Below are 20,075 nucleotides of genomic sequence, written 5' to 3' on the forward strand. Positions count from 1 at the left end.
GTCTAGTCTATAGTCTAGTCTATAGTCTAGTCTATAGTCTAGTCTATAGTCTAGTCTATAGTCTAGTCTATAGTCTAGTCTATAGTCTAGTCTATAGTCTAGTCTATAGTCTAGTCTATAGTCTAGTCTATAGTCTAGTCTATAGTCAAGTCTATAGTCTAGTCTATAGTCTAGTCTATAGTCTAGTCTATAGTCTAGTCTATAGTCTAGTCTATAGTCTAGTCTATAGTCTAGTCTATAGTCTAGTCTATAGTCTAGTCTATAGTTTAGTCTATAGTCTAGTCTATAGTCTAGTCTATAGTCTAATCTATAGTCTAGTCTACAGTCTAGTCTAGTCTATAATCTAGTCTATAATCTAGTCTATAGTCTAGTCTATAGTCTAGTCTATAGGCTAGTCTATTCTCTAGTCTATAGTCTAGTCTATAGTTTAATCTATGGTCTATGCTATAGTCTAGTCTCTAGTCGCTTCTATAGTCTTTTCTATAGTGTATGTATTCTATAGTCATTTCTATAGTCGTTTCTTTAGTCTATTATATAGTCTAATTTAAGGTTCATTGTCCAGCGTATAGAAAAGTCGTATAAATTTTACATTTAATTTATAGCAAAAACAACATTTTTTTGTCATTCACTAAATTCCAAAAATTCCACTCAACTTAAAAAGTAAGCAACAAGTTATGTTCAAGTGTAGTGGCGTTATTGTGTTGCCTTTTCTCTCTTTTTAATTAGTTTTGAATGCTATACTTGTGAATATTTTGTGTTACAACAACTTCGTACAACTAATTAATGAACACTTGCAACCAAACCCAAATCCATAACAAAAGAGGGTGAAAAAATACAAAAAGTATGTAAATTACTGGTATTACGATAAATTTTAAGTTAAAGAATGAATAAGCGTTGAAGCTAAGCAACAGCAACAGCAACTAGTACTATAGTTACTGTAATTTTATCTTAAAGAGAAAACTATAAAAATATTTAGGTTTCGTTGGAAAGTTGAGATTTAATTCAGGTATTTATACGAAGAATTATAAATATGCATAAAAAGTTAGTTTCAGTAAAAAAAGAAAGCAGATTATTTTACCTATATAGTACAGTGATGTGGTAGTAACTGCCTGTCCCGTCCATGGACTGATATTTGTTTCTAATGTGACCTCCTAATATGTAATCTAAATAAAGAATGCAATCTATGTATGTCAGGTCTGTGTTGCCATTATATCTATATGTGTTACAAAGTAAACACTAACTAAAACATGTTGAACATTATTTTTCAGATATCAATAAGAAAAATATATCAAAGATGAGAATTGTCCCTTAGAAATACTGAATAGAAGCAACACAATAAGGAATTAATTAAAAATTTTGATTGTAAGATTAATTTTTTTTTAACTCTCCACACTGGTCTCAGAGCATTCCTAATCATTAAATATGCAACAAACTGTTAAATGTTTATAACATAGAGGTGGTAGAGGCGACAATGAAAAATGTGGCTTTTCTTTGCTACATATGCTTTAGTTAATTTAACATACTAGTCTAGTCATACTATAGACTAGGCTATTGTCCAGACTATAGTGTAGTCTAAAGTCTAGACTATATACCAGACTATAGTCTAGTCTATAGTCCAGACTATAGTCTAGTCTATAGTCCAGACTATAGTCCAGACTATATTATATTCTATAGTCTAGTCTACAGTCCAGACTATAGTCTAGTCTATAGTCGAGACTATATACCAGACTACAGTCTAGTCTATAGTCCAGACTATATTATATTCTGGAGTCTAGTCTATAGTCCAGGCTATAGTCTAGTCTATAGTCGAGACTATAGTCTACTCTATAGTCGAGACTATAATCTATTCTATAATCCAGACTGTAGTCTATAGTCCAGACTATAGTCTCGGCAATAGTCCAGACTATATTCTCGTCAATAGTCCAGACTATAGTCTCGTCAATAGTCCAGACTATAGTCTAGTCTATAGGCCAGACTATAGTCTGGTCTAGACTATAGTCTGGTCTATAGTCCAGACTATAGTCTAGTCTATAGCCCAGACTATAGTCTATTCTATAGTCCAGACTATAATCTAGTCTATAGTCCAGACTATAGTCTAGTCTATAGTCCAGGCTATAGTCTAGTCTATAGTGCAGATTATAGTCTATTCTATAGTGCAGATTATAGTCTAGTCTATAGTCTAGACTATAATCTAGTCAATAGTCCATACTATAGTCTAGTCTATAGTCCAGACTATAGTCTAGTCTATAGTCCAGACTCTAGTCTAGTCTATAGTCCAGACTATAGTCTAGTCTATAGTCCTGACTATAGTCCTGACTATAGTAAAGTCTATAGTCCTGGCTATAGTAAAGTCTATAGTCCTGGCTATAGTCTAGTATATAAAGAAGTCTATAGTCCAGACTGTAGTCTAGTTTATAGTTCAGACTATAGTCAAGTCTATAGTCCTGACTATATTCTAGTCTATAGTCCAGTCTATAGTCCAGTCTATAGTCCAGTCTATAGTCCAGTCTATAGTCCAGTCTATAGTCCAGACTATAGTCCAGTCTATAGTCCAGTCTATAGTCCAGACTATAGTCCAGTCTATAGTCCAGTCTATAGTCCAGACTATAGTCCAGTCTATAGTCCAGACTATAGTCCAGTCTATTGTCCAGACTATAGTCCAGTCTATAGTCCAGACTATAGTCCAGTCTAAAGTCCAGACTATTGTCTAGTCTATAGTCCAGACTATAGTCTAGTCTATAGTCCAGACTATAGTCTAGTCTATAGTCCAGACTATAGTCTAGTCTATAGTCCAGACTATAGTCTAGTCTATAGTCCAGACTTTAGTCTAGTCTATAGTCCAGACTATAGTCTAGTCTATAGTCCAGACTATAGTCTAATCTATAGTCCAGACTATAGTCTAGTCTATAGTCCAGACTGTAGTCTAGTCTATAGTCCAGACTATTCTAGTCTATAGTCCGGACTATAATATGGTCTATAGTCCAGACTATAGACTTTTCTATAGTCCAGACTATTCCAGGATATTATTTAGTCTGTAGTTCTTTGACTATAGTTTAATATACCTATACTCCGAAATATGCTTACCCTTCTTAATAGCTCAAACCCAACTAAAGCTAAGTGAACTTATCATTCTGTCGCTTAATTTATACATATTTTTTATAAATTATCAGCAGTTATTTAAGAAAATTCTTTAGCAAAATTTATGATAGCACGATACAGTGATTAATTAAAGTGTAATGAAACCAAAAAAATATAAAAGCAATTGAAGACATGAAAAGCAGTGAGACAGTGAGCGATGCAATTAAATGAACATGATACGTGTGTGAGTGTGAGGGGAGGTTTGTGTATTTTTCAGCGATATTTTTTACCTCCAGATACTTTATTGGTTTTTATATTCTTTTTGTGCTTATTTAACCCAATCTTACCTGTACAATTGTATTGCTGTTGTTGTTGTTGTTGCTGCTGCTGTTGATTATGTATCATAAATTTTATATCATTATTACGATTGCCATCGCAATTATTAAATGTGTTAAATTGCATTGTAGCCGCCGTTGTCTTGGTTCCTTTTGTTGGCGTTGCTGTTGTGATGACAGCTGTTTCTGTTGATGTTTCCATTATGGTTCCAAAATGAGTGGGTGTTGTTGTTATCGGTATTACACATATATCATTGGCATTTCTTTTATCAACTGTGTGTTAAAGAAAAGGAAACAGGGAGTTGCTTTCGTTTTTTCACAATTTCTCTGATTTTGTTTATTTGTGTGTGTTTGTGTGTATGAAAATATGTGTACGTTATTATGTATACGGGTGTATGAATATGTAGAGCTTATGCAATTTAATTGGTGTATTGTTTATTTCCTTTTCTTCAACTACTACCTCACCAAATTCTTCAATTATACTGTTATTTTCGTGATGAAAGGATGTTCAATGCCGATGAACTTTTAAAAAGACTTGGTTAAGTGGTGTTGGCATTGGTAGTTGTGTTTGTGTTTTGGATTTATGATTAAATGGACATTTGTTTACTTGCAATTTACAACTGTTTGTTTGCTCAAACAAACATAAATTTAAGTTGGAAGAATAATGGATTTATAATGAAAATAAACATGATAATGATCAATTAAATTTAAAAATATCTCTGAACTAGAACTGAACTAGAATTGAACTAGAACTGAACTAGAACTGAACTACTGAACTAGAACTGTACTAGAACTGAACTAGAACTTGACTAGAACTGAACTAGAACTGAACTAGAACTGAACTAGAACTGAAACTAGAACTGAACTAGAACTGAACTGAACTAGAACTGAACTAGAACTGAACTAGAACTGAACTAGAACTGAACTAGAACTGACTAGAACTGAACTAGAACTGAACTAGAACTGAACTAGACTGAACTAAAACTGAACTAGAAACTGAACTAGAAACTGAACTAGAACTGAACTAGAACTGAACTAGAACTGAAACTAGAACTGACCTAGAACTGAACTAGAACTGAACTAGAACTGAACTAGAACTGAACTAGAACTGAACTAGAACTGAACTAGAACTGAACTAGAACTGAACTAGAACTGAACTAGAACTGAACTAGAACTGAACTAGAACTGAACTAGAACTGAACTAGAACTGAACTAGAACTGAACTAGAACTGAACTAGAACTGAAACTAGAACTGAACTAGAACTGAACTAGAACTGAACTAGAACTGAACTAGAACTGAACTAGAACTGAACTAGAACTGAACTAGAACTGAACTAGAACTGACTAGAACAGAACTAGAACTAGAACTAGAACTGAACTAGAACTGAACTAGAACTGAACTAGAACTGAACTAGAACTGAACTAGAACTGAACTAGAACTAACGAGAACTGAAACTAGAACTGAACTAGAACTGAACTAGAAACTGAACTAGAACTGAACTAGAACTGAACTAGAACTGAACTAGAACTGAACTAGAACTGACTAGAACTGAACTAGAACTGAACTAGAACTGAACTAGAACTGAACTAGAACTGAACTAGAACTGAACTAGAACTGAACTAGAACCTGAACTAGAACTGAACTAGACTGAACTAGAACTGAACTAGAACTGAACTAGAACTGAACTAGAACTGAACTAGAACTGAACTAGAACTGAGACTAGAAACTGAACCTAGAACTGAACTAGAACTGAACTAGACTGAACTAGAACTGAACTAGAACTGAAACTAGAACTGAACTAGAACTGAACTAGAACTGAAACTAGACTGAACTAGAACTGAAACTAGAACTGAACTAGAACTGAACTAGAACTGAACTAGAACTGAACTAGAACTGAACTAGAACTGAACTAGAACTGAACTAGAACTGAACTAGAACTGAACTAGAACTGAAACTAGAACGAAACTAGAACTGACTAGAATGAACTAGAACTGAAACTAGACTAGAACTCTATAACTGAACTAGAACTGAACTAGAACTGGAACTAGAACTGAACTAGAACTGAAACTAGAAACTGAACTAGAAACTGAAACTAGAACTGAACTAGAAACTGAACTAGAACTGACGATAACTGAACTAGAACTGAACTAGAACTGAACTAGAAACTGAACTAGAACTGAACTAGAACTGAACTAGAAACTGAACTTGAACTGAACTAGAACTGAACTAGAACTGACTAGAACTGACTAGAACTGAACTAGAACCGGACTAGACTGACAGACGACTAGAACTGAACTAGAACGACTACTGAACTAGAACTGAAACTAGAACTGAAACTAGGAACTGAACTAGAACTGAACTACTAGACTAGAACTGAACTAGAACTGAACTAGAACTGAACTAGAACTGAACTAGAACTAGAACTGAACTAGAACTGAACTAGAGCTGAACATAAAATTTCATTTGAAGTCATCTACTAAACGATGCATAATTTATTTAAATTTAAAGAAATTTAATGTTACACATTAGTTACTTATGTATATGTAAAATCATTACAAAAGAAAACTTAATAAATTAAACTTTAAATCTGATTGATAGTTTTCTCCTAGTAACCTGAGGTTAAATTCGCCACCTTGTTGTCTTTAAAGCATTTAACATGTTTCTCTCAACGGTGGCTGACCACAGGATATTAAGGATTCCATGATATATATGACTGTGAATAAGTAGTTTGACGACACTCATACATAGATATAAATAAAATATTTTACATACAATTTAATTTATTATTGTAAAATATCAATGTGTGTACTTATAAGATACTATGTGTATGTAAAATATTTCAATGGGATTTTGTATATGGTTTTATTCGTAATTAATACAGAATTCGAATATTTTACACAGCCAAGGAATGTTCATGTAAAATTCTCTTCGATATATGAATGCTTTACTATTGATCGATTTCTTTGTAAATTTATTTAATGAAATCATTATCGTAGGAAACAACTACTTAATGTATAATGAAAAGGAATTTGCATCGTTGTGGTTGGGATAAAAATACTGATAAAGTAAATTTCCATGTTGGTATTTAATGAAGGAAAAAGTGGGGAAAATAATGAAAGATGAGAAAAAGTGTTTTAAGTCGGCTGAATCGAATTTTAAATACCTGATTGCTTTTATTTGAACCCTATATTTCATTCGTTGTGTTACATATGGAATGAAAAAATCAATATACGCCCAATCTTTATGATGGCGGGTTAAAAAATCTCTGTTATTATATGAAAAGTATGTAGGTTGTTTATCAATAACAATTCATGAAATGGAATTTTATTTTAAATGTTAAATAAAGGATTAAATATATCTCGAAAATGGTTAGTTGTCTTTAATGAATAGAGTGTTTTACTGGTAGTTTTAACAGGGATGTTGTCATGCTTTTTGGATTAATGTAATCAAGACATAATTTCTGAAATATTGAACCATATTCCCCAAAATATTTCCCAAAGTAAAGTTTTAATGTTTAAACTCGAAATTTGTACCGAATATTTAAAAGCTTATAGATTACGCTTTAATGAATCTTTTATCTTGACTTAAGCTCTTTTAAATAATTTAATTTAAAATTTAACTTATTTCCTAATTTACACAAGTATTCATTTGTCAATATGTCTACAATCTTAAATTACATTTGTTTGAACGTAATTAAATTTATATCTAAACAAATACACTTTAAAATACAATAACACATACATAGATACCACATATTAACTTAACAGTAGAATTACATTAAAACCATAATATTTACAATAGAAATAATGTTTATTAACAATTAGAAACCTTTTAAGATTTCCAAGTAGAATTAATGAAAGATAAATAAACTAAAGTGTAGAAGTAAAACTACTAAAGAAATACTATTTGCAATATAAATAATAATTAACACTAGACAAACCATTAGAAATCTAATAGAATTCTATTAGAATTGCAAATCTAATAGAATTTGTTGACCGATTTAGTTATATTAGACGAACAAAAGAAAAATTAATCATGGTAATTTTAGAAAACAAAATGATATTTAGGAAAAAGCTTCTGCTCGAGGTCTTAAATAAGTAACTTGTAGTTAGTACTGATCCCGAGTGCTCTAAGCGAAGGATTGTCTTCCTTGATACCTATGTTTTTAAGAAAAGTTGATAAGATAAAACTTATATAGTTTACAGTTTTGACTAGTGTTAAATAGCAGTTATTTGTAAAATAAATAGTTATTAAGTAAACAAACTTCACAGTTTATAGAGACACAACTCGTTTATATTTACTAAGAATTATAAATATTTTGTGGAAAATTTATTACAAAAACACTGGAAATATTTTAAATTCATAAACATTAAAGAAGTGGACGGACAGGACACATAACTCCAAAAACATCATTTTGAGCAAAAAATCGTGGGCCGTTTCTATAGTCGAGTCTATAGTCGAGTCTATAGTCTAGTCTATAGTCTAGTCTATAGTCTAGTCTATAGTCTAGTCTATAGTCTAGTCTATAGTCTAGTCTATAGTCTAGTCTATAGTCTAGTCTATAGTCTAGTCTATAGTCTAGTCTATAGTCTAGTCTATAGTCTAGTCTATAGTCTAGTCTATAGTCTAGTCTATAGTCTAGTCTATAGTCTAGTCTATAGTCTAGTCTATAGTCTAGTCTATAGTCTAGTCTATAGTCTAGTCTATAGTCTAGTCTATAGTGTAGTCTAGTCTATAGTCTAGTCTATAGTGTAGTCTAGTCTATAGTCTAGTCTATAGTCTAGTCTATAGTCTAGTCTATAGTGTAGTCTAGTCTATAGTCTAGTCTATAGTCTAGTCTAGTCTATAGTCTAGTCTATAGTCTAGTCTATAGTCTAGTCTAGTCTATAGTCTAGTCTATAGTCTAGTCTATAGTCTAGTCTATAGTCTAGTCTATAGTCTAGTCTATAGTCTAGTCTATAGTCTAGTCTATAGTCTAGTCTATAGTCTAGTCTATAGTCTAGTCTATAGTCTAGTCTAGTCTAGTCTATAGTCTAGTCTATAGTAGTCTATAGTCTAGTCTATAGTCTAGTCTATAGTCTAGTCTAGTCTATAGTCTAGTCTATAGTCTAGTCTATAGTCTAGTCTATAGTCTAGTCTAGTCTATAGTCTAGTCTATAGTCTAGTCTAGTCTAGTCTATAGTCTAGTCTATAGTCTAGTCTATAGTCTAGTCTATAGTCTAGTCTATAGTCTAGTCTATAGTCTAGTCTATAGTCTAGTCTATAGTCTAGTCTATAGTCTAGTCTATAGTCTAGTCTATAGTCTAGTCTATAGTCTAGTCTATAGTCTAGTCTATAGTCTAGTCTATAGTCTAGTCTATAGTCTAGTCTATAGTCTAGTCTATAGTCTAGTCTATAGTCTAGTCTATAGTCTAGTCTATAGTCTAGTCTATAGTCTAGTCTATAGTCTAGTCTATAGTCTAGTCTATAGTCTAGTCTATAGTCTAGTCTATAGTCTAGTCTATAGTCTAGTCTATAGTCTAGTCTATAGTCTAGTCTATAGTCTAGTCTATAGTCTAGTCTATAGTCTAGTCTATAGTCTAGTCTATAGTCTAGTATAGTCTAGTCTATAGTCTAGTCTATAGTCTAGTCTATAGTCTAGTCTATAGTCTAGTCTATAGTCTAGTCTATAGTCTAGTCTATAGTCAGTCTATAGTCTAGTCTATAGTCTAGTCTATAGTCTAGTCTATAGTCTAGTCTATAGTCTAGTCTATAGTCTAGTCTATAGTCTAGTCTATAGTCTAGTCTATAGTCTAGTCTATAGTCTAGTCTATAGTCTAGTCTATAGTCTAGTCTATAGTCTAGTCTATAGTCTAGTCTATAGTCTAGTCTATAGTCTAGTCTATAGTCTAGTCTATAGTCTAGTCTATAGTCTAGTCTATAGTCTAGTCTATAGTCTATCTATAGTCTATCTATAGTCTAGTCTATAGTCTAGTCTATAGTCTAGTCTATAGTCTAGTCTATAGTCTAGTCTATAGTCTAGTCTATAGTCTAGTCTATAGTCTAGTCTATAGTCTAGTCTATAGTCTAGTCTATAGTCTAGTAGTATAGTCTAGTCTATAGTCTAGTCTATAGTCTAGTCTATAGTCTAGTCTATAGTCTAGTCTATAGTCTAGTCTATAGTCTAGTCTATAGTCTAGTATATAGTCTAGTCTATCTAGTCTATAGTCTAGTCTATAGTCTAGTCTATAGTCTAGTCTATAGTCTAGTCTATAGTCTAGTCTATAGTCTAGTCTATAGTCTAGTCTATAGTCTAGTCCATAGTCTAGTCTATAGTCTAGTCTATAGTCTAGTCTATAGTCTAGTCTATAGTCTAGTCCATAGTCTAGTCTATAGTCTAGTCTATAGTCTAGTCTATAGTCTAGTCTATAGTCTAGTCTATAGTCTAGTCTATAGTCTAGTCTATAGTCTAGTCTATAGTCTAGTCTATAGTCTAGTCTATAGTCTAGTCTATAGTCTAGTCTATAGTCTAGTCTATAGTCTAGTCTATAGTCTAGTCTATAGTCTAGTCTATAGTCTAGTCTATAGTCTAGTCTATAGTTTAGTCTATAGTCTAGTCTATAGTCTAGTCTATAGTCTAGTCTATAGTCTAGTCTATAGTCTAGTCTATAGTCTAGTCTATAGTCTAGTCTATAGTCTAGTCTATAGTCTAGTCTATAGTCTAGTCTATAGTCTAGTCTATAGTCTAGTCTATAGTCTTTCAAAATTTCAATTGTTCATGTCACCAGGCATGAGTATTCTGAGTGGACACATGGGTCTATGGACACAACTACATAAAGTCGGGTGAAGGGAATAGGATGAATGTACAGCATGTGGAACACAGAGATGTATTCAGATATTAAAATATGGTATCAAATATTTTTATCCTGTATAAAATTGCTTTTTACTTTTGTAGATGTTGCTTTTAGGATTTCCTTTAAATAGTGTCCTCCATAGCCGGACTTTGTCTGTATTTCTTGACTAAGTGTACTACTACTTGTAATCTATAAACATTATATCACTATGCCCATGAATTATGAGACACTTCCAAGGACATTTCACTTAATCGGATAGTATTCAAGTTGAGCTTGACACTTACTTTTTAGAGTTATAGTGACATTTAAAAATTAGATTGGTAAACTTTGAAATGGGCATCGTATATTGCAAATATAAATAGTTTCCCTATAACTTTTTCGTAGAGTGTAATATATTAGTGTAAGAAATGCTAATTGAAAACAATTAATTCGTTTATCGATGCAAATTTGAACTTTGGGAATTGAAATTCATCAAAATGATTAATAGGAAAAACACAAAAACAGGAAAAGGAAAAAACACATACATACACAGACGGACGTACACAAACACACACATACATATTAATAAATACACAAACACGGGTATTAAAAACTACTACACCAAACTTGTACATAAATAACAATACACTCATACATACCTAAAGATGTTTGTAAATTATGTGTGGCATTTAATGCTGCAGATGTTGTTGAATGTGTGGTAATTAAGTTATTGATATTAAAGGCATTCGAGCCACTTAAACTGTTGCTATGATTACTGTTATTACTTGAGGAGCCAAGACTGCTACCACTACTTCCGGTTGCTGCTGCTGTTGTTGTGTTTGTTGCTACTGTACTGCCGCCATTAATTAAATGATGATTATTCAATTGTTGTAGTTGGAGATTGTGCTGTTGTTGTTGCTGTTCACTTAATAGGCCACCAACGCCACTACCACGTTGGCCACTACCATTTTGCTGTTGCGTCATATGTGATGCAACTAATGTGGTTTCTAGGCCACCACCACCACTACTGCCTTTAATTAAGGTTGCTGCTGCTGCCGCTGATGTTGTTGTTGCTGCTGCTGCTGCTGCTGTTGTTTGATAATTTATACGATGTAGTTGCTGCTGTTGCTGATGTTCAATCGTCATTGGTGAGGTAAGCGTATGATTGCTACCATTTGAACTCAACGGTGATGTTGTACTCTCACCACCACTGGGAGTTAAATCATTTTGTTGTTGCTGCTGAAGTTTCTGTTGTTGTTGTTGTTTATTAAAATATAAACCTGTAGCAGATGCTGCTATTGTCCCAACTGGACCAGATGGTGATGGTAAATTATTTACTGTTGTAACTAGTTTTCCGGTTGCTGTATTGCCACTGGCAACAGTTGCTGCTGATGTTGCTGTGTCCAGTGATAAAATTGTTTTCAATGGTTTATTGTTGTTGACTGTTTTATCATTTAACACTGATGAATCTAATGATTTAATATTTTTCTATTGAAATGATATAAAATAAAATATATAGAAAATATTAGCTAATTATGAACAATTTTGTGGAAAAAATTTTAGTTTAGTAGATAAAAATTTTAAAATTATTAAAGTTCTAAAAAATTGTAAGTAGGATGTTTTAAAGAATATATGAAAATAGTCAGGCATCTACTAAAGAGGAACATTTGTAAAAAAAGGAAATTATTAAAAAATATTTGCTTTAATAAAGGCAGTACTTGTATCAATGCTCAGTATACAGTCAAACTCGCTTTTAACAGACTCGGTTATAACGATCTCTCGCTTATTACGAATAATTTTTTAAGTCCCGATATTTTGGTAATTATTTTAATACAAAAAACATCACTTATTATCAATCCTCGTATAAAAACAAACTACTTTTTCAGTCCCTCAAGTACAATTTCATAAAATTTTTCTTTTTTATAACGAACTTCAAAATTATGTGTTGAAATCGTTGTTAGACCGATCCGTAAGTGATAATTATGTAATGAGCTACATATTTAATTGATTTTCACTACAAGACAATTATTGGAGCTATGACCATGATAATCCTCCGAATTCAAATCGCGGGTACAGCTACACTGTAAGAGTAATTGATCTCAGTTTTTACTATTTTATTCCCTTATCTATTTTGAATAAATCCCCATGAGATCTATTAAAAATTCAAAAATTTGTTTCACAAATTTGAAGAATATGTTTAAAAAATCAAATAAGCCTATTCTATAGTCCAGAACATCATAATCTATTCTATGGTAAAGACCATAGTCTATTCTATAGTCAAGACAATAGTCCAGACTATAGACAATTCTATAGTCCAGACTATAGACTGTTCTATACTCCAGAATATAGACTGTTCTATAGTCCAGACAATAGTCAATAGTCCAGACTATAGACTGTTCTATAGTCCAGACTATAGACTGTTCTATAGTCCAGATTATAAACTGTTCTATAGTCCAGACTATAGAGTGTTCTATAGTCCAGACTATAAACTGTTCTATAGTCCAGACTATAGACTGTTCTATAGTCCAGACTATAGACTGTTCTATAGTCCAGACTATAGACTGTTCTATAGTCCAGACTATAGACTGTTCTATAGTCCAGACTATAGACTGTTCTATAGTCCAGACTATAGACTGTTCTATAGTCCAGACTATAGACTGTTCTATAGTCCAGACTATAGACTGTTCTATAGTCCAGACTATAGACTGTGTTCAATAGTCCAGACTATAGACTGTTCTATAGTCCAGACTATAGACTGTTCTATAGTCCAGACTATAGACTGTTCTATAGTCCAGATTATAAACTGTTCTATAGTCCAGACTATAGACTGTTCTATAGTCCAGACTATAGACTGTTCTATAGTCCAGACTATAGACTGTTCTATAGTCCAGACTATAGACTGTTCTATAGTCCAGACTATAGACTGTTCTATAGTCCAGACTATAGACTGTTCTATAGTCCAGACTATAGACTGTTCTATAGTCCAGACTATAGACTGTTCTATAGTCCAGACTATAGACTGTTCTATAGTCCAGACTATAGACTGTTCTATAGTCCAGACTATAGACTGTTCTATAGTCCAGACTATACTATAGACTGTTCTATAGTCCAGACTATAGACTGTTCTATAGTCCAGACTATAGACTGTTCTATAGTCCAGACTATAGACTTTTCTATAGTCCAGACTATAGACTGTTCTATAGTCCAGACTATAGACTGTTCTATAGTCCAGACTATAGACTGTTCTAAAGTCCATACTATAGACTGTTCTATAGTCCAGACTGTAGACTGTTCTATAGTCCAGACTATAGACTGTTCTATAGTCCAGACTATAGACTGTTCTATAGTCCAGACTATAGACTGTTCTATAGTACAGACTATAGACTGTTCTATAGTCCAGACTATAGTGTGTTCAATAGTCCAGACTATAGTGTGTTCAATAGTCCAGACTATAGTGTGTTCAATAGTCCAGACTATAGACTGTTCTATAGTCCAGACTATAGACTGTTCTATACTCCAGACTATAGACTGTTCTATAGTCCAGACTATAGACTGTTCCATAGTACAGACTATAGACTGTTCTATAGTCCAGACTATAGACTGTTCTATAGTCCAGACTATAGTGTGTTCAATAGTCCAGACTATAGACTGTTCTATAGTCCAGACTATAGTGTGTTCAATAGTCCAGACTATAGACTGTTCTATAGTCCAGACTATAGACTGTTCTATAGTCCAGATTATAAACTGTTCTATAGTCCAGACTATAGAGTGTTCTATAGTCCAGACTATAAACTGTTCTATAGTCCAGACTATAGACTGTTCTATAGTCCAGACTATAGACTGTTCTATAGTCCAGACTATAGACTGTTCTATAGTCCAGACTATAGACTGTTCTATAGTCCAGACTATAGACTGTTCTATAGTCCAGACTATAGACTGTTCTATAGTCCAGACTATAGACTGTTCTATAGTCCAGACTATAGACTGTTCTATAGTCCAGACTATAAACTGTTCTATAGTCCAGACTATAGACTGTTCTATAGTCCAGACTATAGACTGTTCTATAGTCCAGACTATAGACTTTTCTATAGTCCAGACTATAGACTGTTCTATAGTCCAGACTATAGACTGTTCTAAAGTCCATACTATAGACTGTTCTATAGTCCAGACTGTAGACTGTTCTATAGTCCAGACTATAGACTGTTCTATAGTCCAGACTATAGACTGTTCTATAGTCCAGACTATAGACTGTTCTATAGTACAGACTATAGACTGTTCTATAGTCCAGACTATAGTGTGTTCAATAGTCCAGACTATAGTGTGTTCAATAGTCCAGACTATAGTGTGTTCAATAGTCCAGACTATAGACTGTTCTATAGTCCAGACTATAGACTGTTCTATAGTCCAGACTATAGACTGTTCTATAGTCCAGACTATAGACTGTTCTGTAGTCCAGACTATAGACTATTCTATAGTCAAGACTATAGACTGTTCTATAGTCCAGACTATAGACTGTTCTATAGTCCAGACTATAGACTGTTCTATAGTCCAGACTATAGACTGTTCTATAGTCCAGACTATGGACTGTTCTATAGTCCAGACTATGGACTGTTCTATAGTCCAGACTATAGACTGTTCTATAGTCCAGACTATGGACTGTTCTATAGTCCAGACTATAGACTGTTCTATAGTCTAGACTATAGACTGTTCTATAGTCCAGACTATAGACTGTTCTATAGTCCAGACTATAGACTGTTCTATAGTCCAGACTATAGACTGTTCTATAGTCCAGACTGTAGATTGTTCTACAGTCCAGACTATATACTGTTCTATAATCCAGACTATAGATTGTTCTACAGTTCTATAGTCCAGACTATAGACTGTTCTATAGTCCAGACTATAGTCCAGATTATAGACTGTTCAATACTCCAGACTATAGACTATTTTATAGTCCAGACAATAGACTGTTCTATAGTCCTGACTATAGACCGTTCTATAGTCCAGACTATAGACTGTTCTTTAGTCCTGACTATAGACTGTTCCTTAGTCCTGACTATAGACTGTTCTTTAGTCCTGACTATAGTCTATTATATATTCTATTCTATAGCCCAGGCTATAGTGTATTCTGTAGTCCAGACTATAGTCTATTCTATAGTCCAGACTATAGACTATTTATAGTCCAGACTCTTGTCTATTCAATAGCCCTGACTATAGTCTATTCTATATTCTATTCTATAGTCCAGACTATAGTCTATTCTATAGTTCAGACTGTAATCCAGGCTGTAGTCCAGACTATAGTCTATTTTTATAGTCCAGACTTTAGTCTATTATATAGTCCAGAATATAGTCTATTCTATATTCCAGACTATAGTCTGTTATATAGTCCAGAATACAATCTATTCTATAGTCCAGACTATAGTCTATTCTATAGTTCAGACTATAGTCTATTCTATAGTACAGATTGTAGTCTATTCTATAGTCAAAACTATAGTCTATTCTATAGCCAGTATATAGTATTCTCTATAGTCCAGACTATAATCCAGTCTTTTTTAGTATATTCTGTAGACCAGACTTTATTGTATTCTATAGTCCGGACTATAGCCTATTCTGTAGTCCAGACTATAGTCTATAGTCCAGAATATAGCTTATTCTCTAGACCAGACTAATAATATACACAGTATTAGCTTTGAAATAAGATATATAACTTTCCAATTGGCTAAGAAATAGCAAAGTATTAGGCTATATTGTTGACTATGATTTATATATATTTATAGTTTCTGCAGTTGAGACTAGGGATGCCAAACGGGAATTCCCGATTCCCGAAAATACCGGGATTTTCGGGATTTGAAAGTACCGAAAACCGGGATTTTAAAAAATGTAATCCCGGGAAATTTCGGGATTTTAAAATCCCGAATTTTTAAGTATTTTTCCGCTATTTTATACATTATAAAGTACTAAATAAGAGAATTTAAAAAGTTTTTGGACTTAAGATGACTCTACTAACTTACAAGCTGAAATATCAAAAAAAAGTAAGAGTGCTATATTCGGCTATGACGAATATGCTTTTCTATAAACATCAGGGTGATATTACTCATCAAATTTACTGATAGGACCTTATATGAGAGGTAGGGTGAATCATTGACCGTTTTTATAAAATTTTTCATAATTTTTTTAGACCAATTTTGGTTCATACACTTTCTGGTAGGAAGATTTACGTTCCTATAAAAGTTTCTTAGCTTTTGGCGAGTAAGAAACTTACTTATCTCAAATTTCATCTCTACACTCGTACTTGTAAGCCAGTAATGAGCGTTAAAGTATTTATCTGGATGGGACCTTATGTAGGGGTAGGGTCAATTATGGACCGAAACACATAAAACTTGGTAGAGAGATTTTGACTCGCATGAAACATATGTGTATCGAATTTCATCGCTATACTCGTATTTTTAAGCCAGTAATGAGCGTTAAAGTCATTTTTTTAACGGGACCTTATATGGGGGTAGGGTCAATTATGAACCGACCCACATAAAATTTGGTAGAGAGGTTTTGGCTCGTCAGGGATTTACGAATATCAAATTTCATTGCTATACTAAATAGGCATAGATACTATCGGATATATAAAAATAACAAGTACGAAATTATAGGCGGGCGAGGCCGACCATATAACCCCATACACCAGTTATGAGAGTAAAATGTAATTTAGTTTTCATAATAAAAGTATACCTCGCCTCCGATATATTCTAGCACTTTATTGTTAAAAAACTATTTTTCTGAAATATGCTTGGGGGAAGGACGCCATCATATGAGTCGATCCTCATAAAATTTGGAGGGCGAATTTACGGTTACATAAAATGTTTTATGCTGAATTTCATTGCAACAGTTCTCTTTTTAAGCGAATTGTGGACACTAATTCTTTTTTAAAGCTGTGTTTTGTATGGGGGCTCGGATCAAAAGCCCGATCATTTCAAATTTCATCAGCGTATTTTAGGAGAGTATAAAACAAAAGCACTACTCCGGAGAAACCCAATATACCATCCCTACTAAGGGTATAAAAAGGACAATAAATAGGCATTGATACTATCGGATATCTATAATGGAAGTCAACCTGTCAATAAGATGGCGAGAAGATAATTCCCTTGGTTAGTGAACACGGGATATAAGGTGGAGGAGATATAGGTGCAGTACAGGTGCTCTATGTAGCCTCGTATGGATCCCCATTACACATACTATTTAAATATTATTTGGAAACCATTGTAAATTTGGATATCATGGGTATTATTTCAGGTTTTTATTCTACTATTCAGTGCCTGGGATGGAAAGATTTTTATTCTAAGTATGTACTTTGAATTAATTTGTTTTTCTTTTCACAAAATGCTTATTGGAAAGTAAACACCTACTAAGAGTATTCATATTGCAATATGAAATAAAACATTTTATTTTTGTCGGTAAATTATTATGATTTTTTGAATTTTTTTTTTATATTTTTCGGGATTTAGAAATCCCGAAAATCCCGGGATCCCGATATCGGGATTCCGGGATTTATTTAAAAATCCCGAATTCCGGGATTTCTAAAAACCAGTCCCGATTGGCATCCCTAGTTGAGACTAACGAGACGTATGATTATTATTTTTTAAATATGCGTATTATTATATGAAGTATACGCATAGAGGGATTTTAGAAATCTGTTGAATTCCTTAATTATAGATAATTTTTGATTTTTTTAAGTACAAAAATTAAAAAAAAATTGTCTTAAATTAATTGTTTTATTTTAATTAAGCAAAAAATTAAATGTATTTAAGTAATTTCCATAACCACTATCTGGTGTAGTTTTTCTATTAAGGATATTATTTTTTTTCCTTTTGCATTACAGGCTCTGCTGGCATGCTGTCAGTTGCTTTCTACTATTTGGGGGTTTAATTCTCTAAAGTTTTCAAAGTGTATTTTTTATATATTTCTTCATTCTCTAAAACATTTTAAACCATGCAACGAAACATATTTTGTATGTTTTATGATGACAGAAAAAAAAGGAAAATATGTTTGAAAAAACAAAACGCCAAAATAAATTATTTTTAAGATATAAACAGAAGGAAAAGGAAAAAAGAAAAAAAATACACATTTAATTCAAATGTGGCCAAGTGGAAAACAACAGGTGTAAAAATGTACCCAAAAAAAATGTATGTAACAACAACAAACAACATTTCGTAAATGAAGAAACGTTGGAGGAGGGGAAGAAAACATGCACATTAAAACTAGTGAAAATGAGTTTGGTTTTTAGCAGGTCGCTTAGTGCAAGCGGAAATATGACAAGAAGTGTTAAAGGAAGAGAAAGAAAATAAATGAAAGTATAAACGAGCGGAGCAAAGAATGTGGTGTGGTGTGAACAGAAATGAAATATACGAGAAAAATTGGAATATATTTTAATAGAATGTTTAAGGGTGGAGGCGGTTTTTTTGGTGTAGGGTGTGGGGTCAATGACTTTTCTAAACTCTTTACATTTAACAGCTAACAGTACTTACAGATTCAGCAAGTTTATGTAATGTTGCATTAATACGTTCCGGATTACGCGGTGGTGGTTCTGGTGGCTCTGATGCAGCCATTGTTGGACCAGTATTTATTATATTTATTTGCATAATACAACTAAGAAGTTTTTTTTAATAGTATAATGGTGCTTTATTTTTAGTATTTCTAAAAAAAAAATCTCTAAATTTAAATGCAACTTTGGTTGATGTATCTCCTTTTTTTGTATTTTGTGTTGTTGTTAGTTTTATTTCTTTCTCTTTTTTTCTGTGTATATGTCTGTTCTAATCTAAGTGTTGTGCATAATTGTTAAAAGGTTGCTAAATGTTAAGAGGATTTTTACATTAATACTCATGTTCTTCCTTATTTGGCCTATTATGTGTAGCATGTTTTAGACATATTGTACACTTTTTTCATCATCATGTTTCTCTTTTTCTTCTTTTTATGTGGTCAAATAGTGTTGTTAGATAATATTAAAAAAATTTAAATAAATTTTTCTTACTATTTATGGCACTCATACATTTTGCTAGATTTAATTTTTATGTCTTTTTTGGAAAGCGCCTTGAGTTATTATGAATCTAAAAGAGACATTAAAAGAAAAAGTAGTTATTAAAAAATTTGAATTTATATTGAATGAAGAGAATTTTTATAAAAAAGGCTTACAATGCAAAAGGAAAATTAAAGTGGATTAATATAAATTTCTAGTGAAATATGCATTTGTTCAGAAATTATCAAAATATGTGCAATTATTTCCATGCACAATGTTTGATAACATTTTTCCTTGCTTATGCTATTACAACGACAATAGAATAGATAGAAATATCCATGAACTAAGCTTTCCAAATGAAAAATATAAAGTAGTGTTTTCTGATGTAGGAAAATACATCTCCTTAGTTTAATTATGAACAAAACTATGGAATGTTGGATGGGTGTCTTCGTAGGATGTTGGTAGTGTTTGGACTGGGTGGAGGGTTGCGATACACTCTTATAGTCTCAGGTAGACAAGGAGCCCAAGAGTGACATACTGCAACTAACTAACTAACTAACTAACTAACTAACTAACTAACTACTAACTAACTAACTAACTAACTAACTACTAACTAACTAACTAACTAACTAACTAACTACTAACTAACTAACTAACTAACTACAACTAACTAACTACTAACTAACTAACTAACTAACTAACTACTAACTAACTAACTAACTAACTAACTACTACTACTAACTACTAACTAACTAACTAACTAACTAACTAACTACTAACAACTAACTACTAACAACTAACTAACTACTAAACTAACTAACTAACTAACTAACTAACTAACTAACTAA

The 20,075-nt window shown here is 32.6% G+C and overlaps 1 protein-coding gene across 1 annotated transcript in view; it reads right to left on the reverse strand.

Moving 5' to 3' along the window:
- The window catches only part of LOC119609626 (kazrin), a 56,378-nt gene extending 37,065 nt beyond the window's left edge, over positions 1-19,313 (reverse strand). Inside the window, 2 exon segments of the mRNA XM_037964472.1 lie at positions 10,886-11,714; positions 18,740-19,313. Of these exon segments, the coding sequence (XP_037820400.1) occupies positions 10,886-11,714; positions 18,740-18,853 (943 nt within the window). The 5' untranslated portion in view covers positions 18,854-19,313.
- Positions 19,314-20,075: the final 762 nt, after the last annotated feature.

The sequence above is a fragment of the Lucilia sericata genome, unplaced genomic scaffold, assembly GCF_015586225.1.
Source record: "Lucilia sericata isolate MDLA Ls3-8-SP2 unplaced genomic scaffold, ASM1558622v1 Contig001021F_arrow, whole genome shotgun sequence".
Taxonomy (NCBI): domain Eukaryota; kingdom Metazoa; phylum Arthropoda; class Insecta; order Diptera; family Calliphoridae; genus Lucilia; species Lucilia sericata.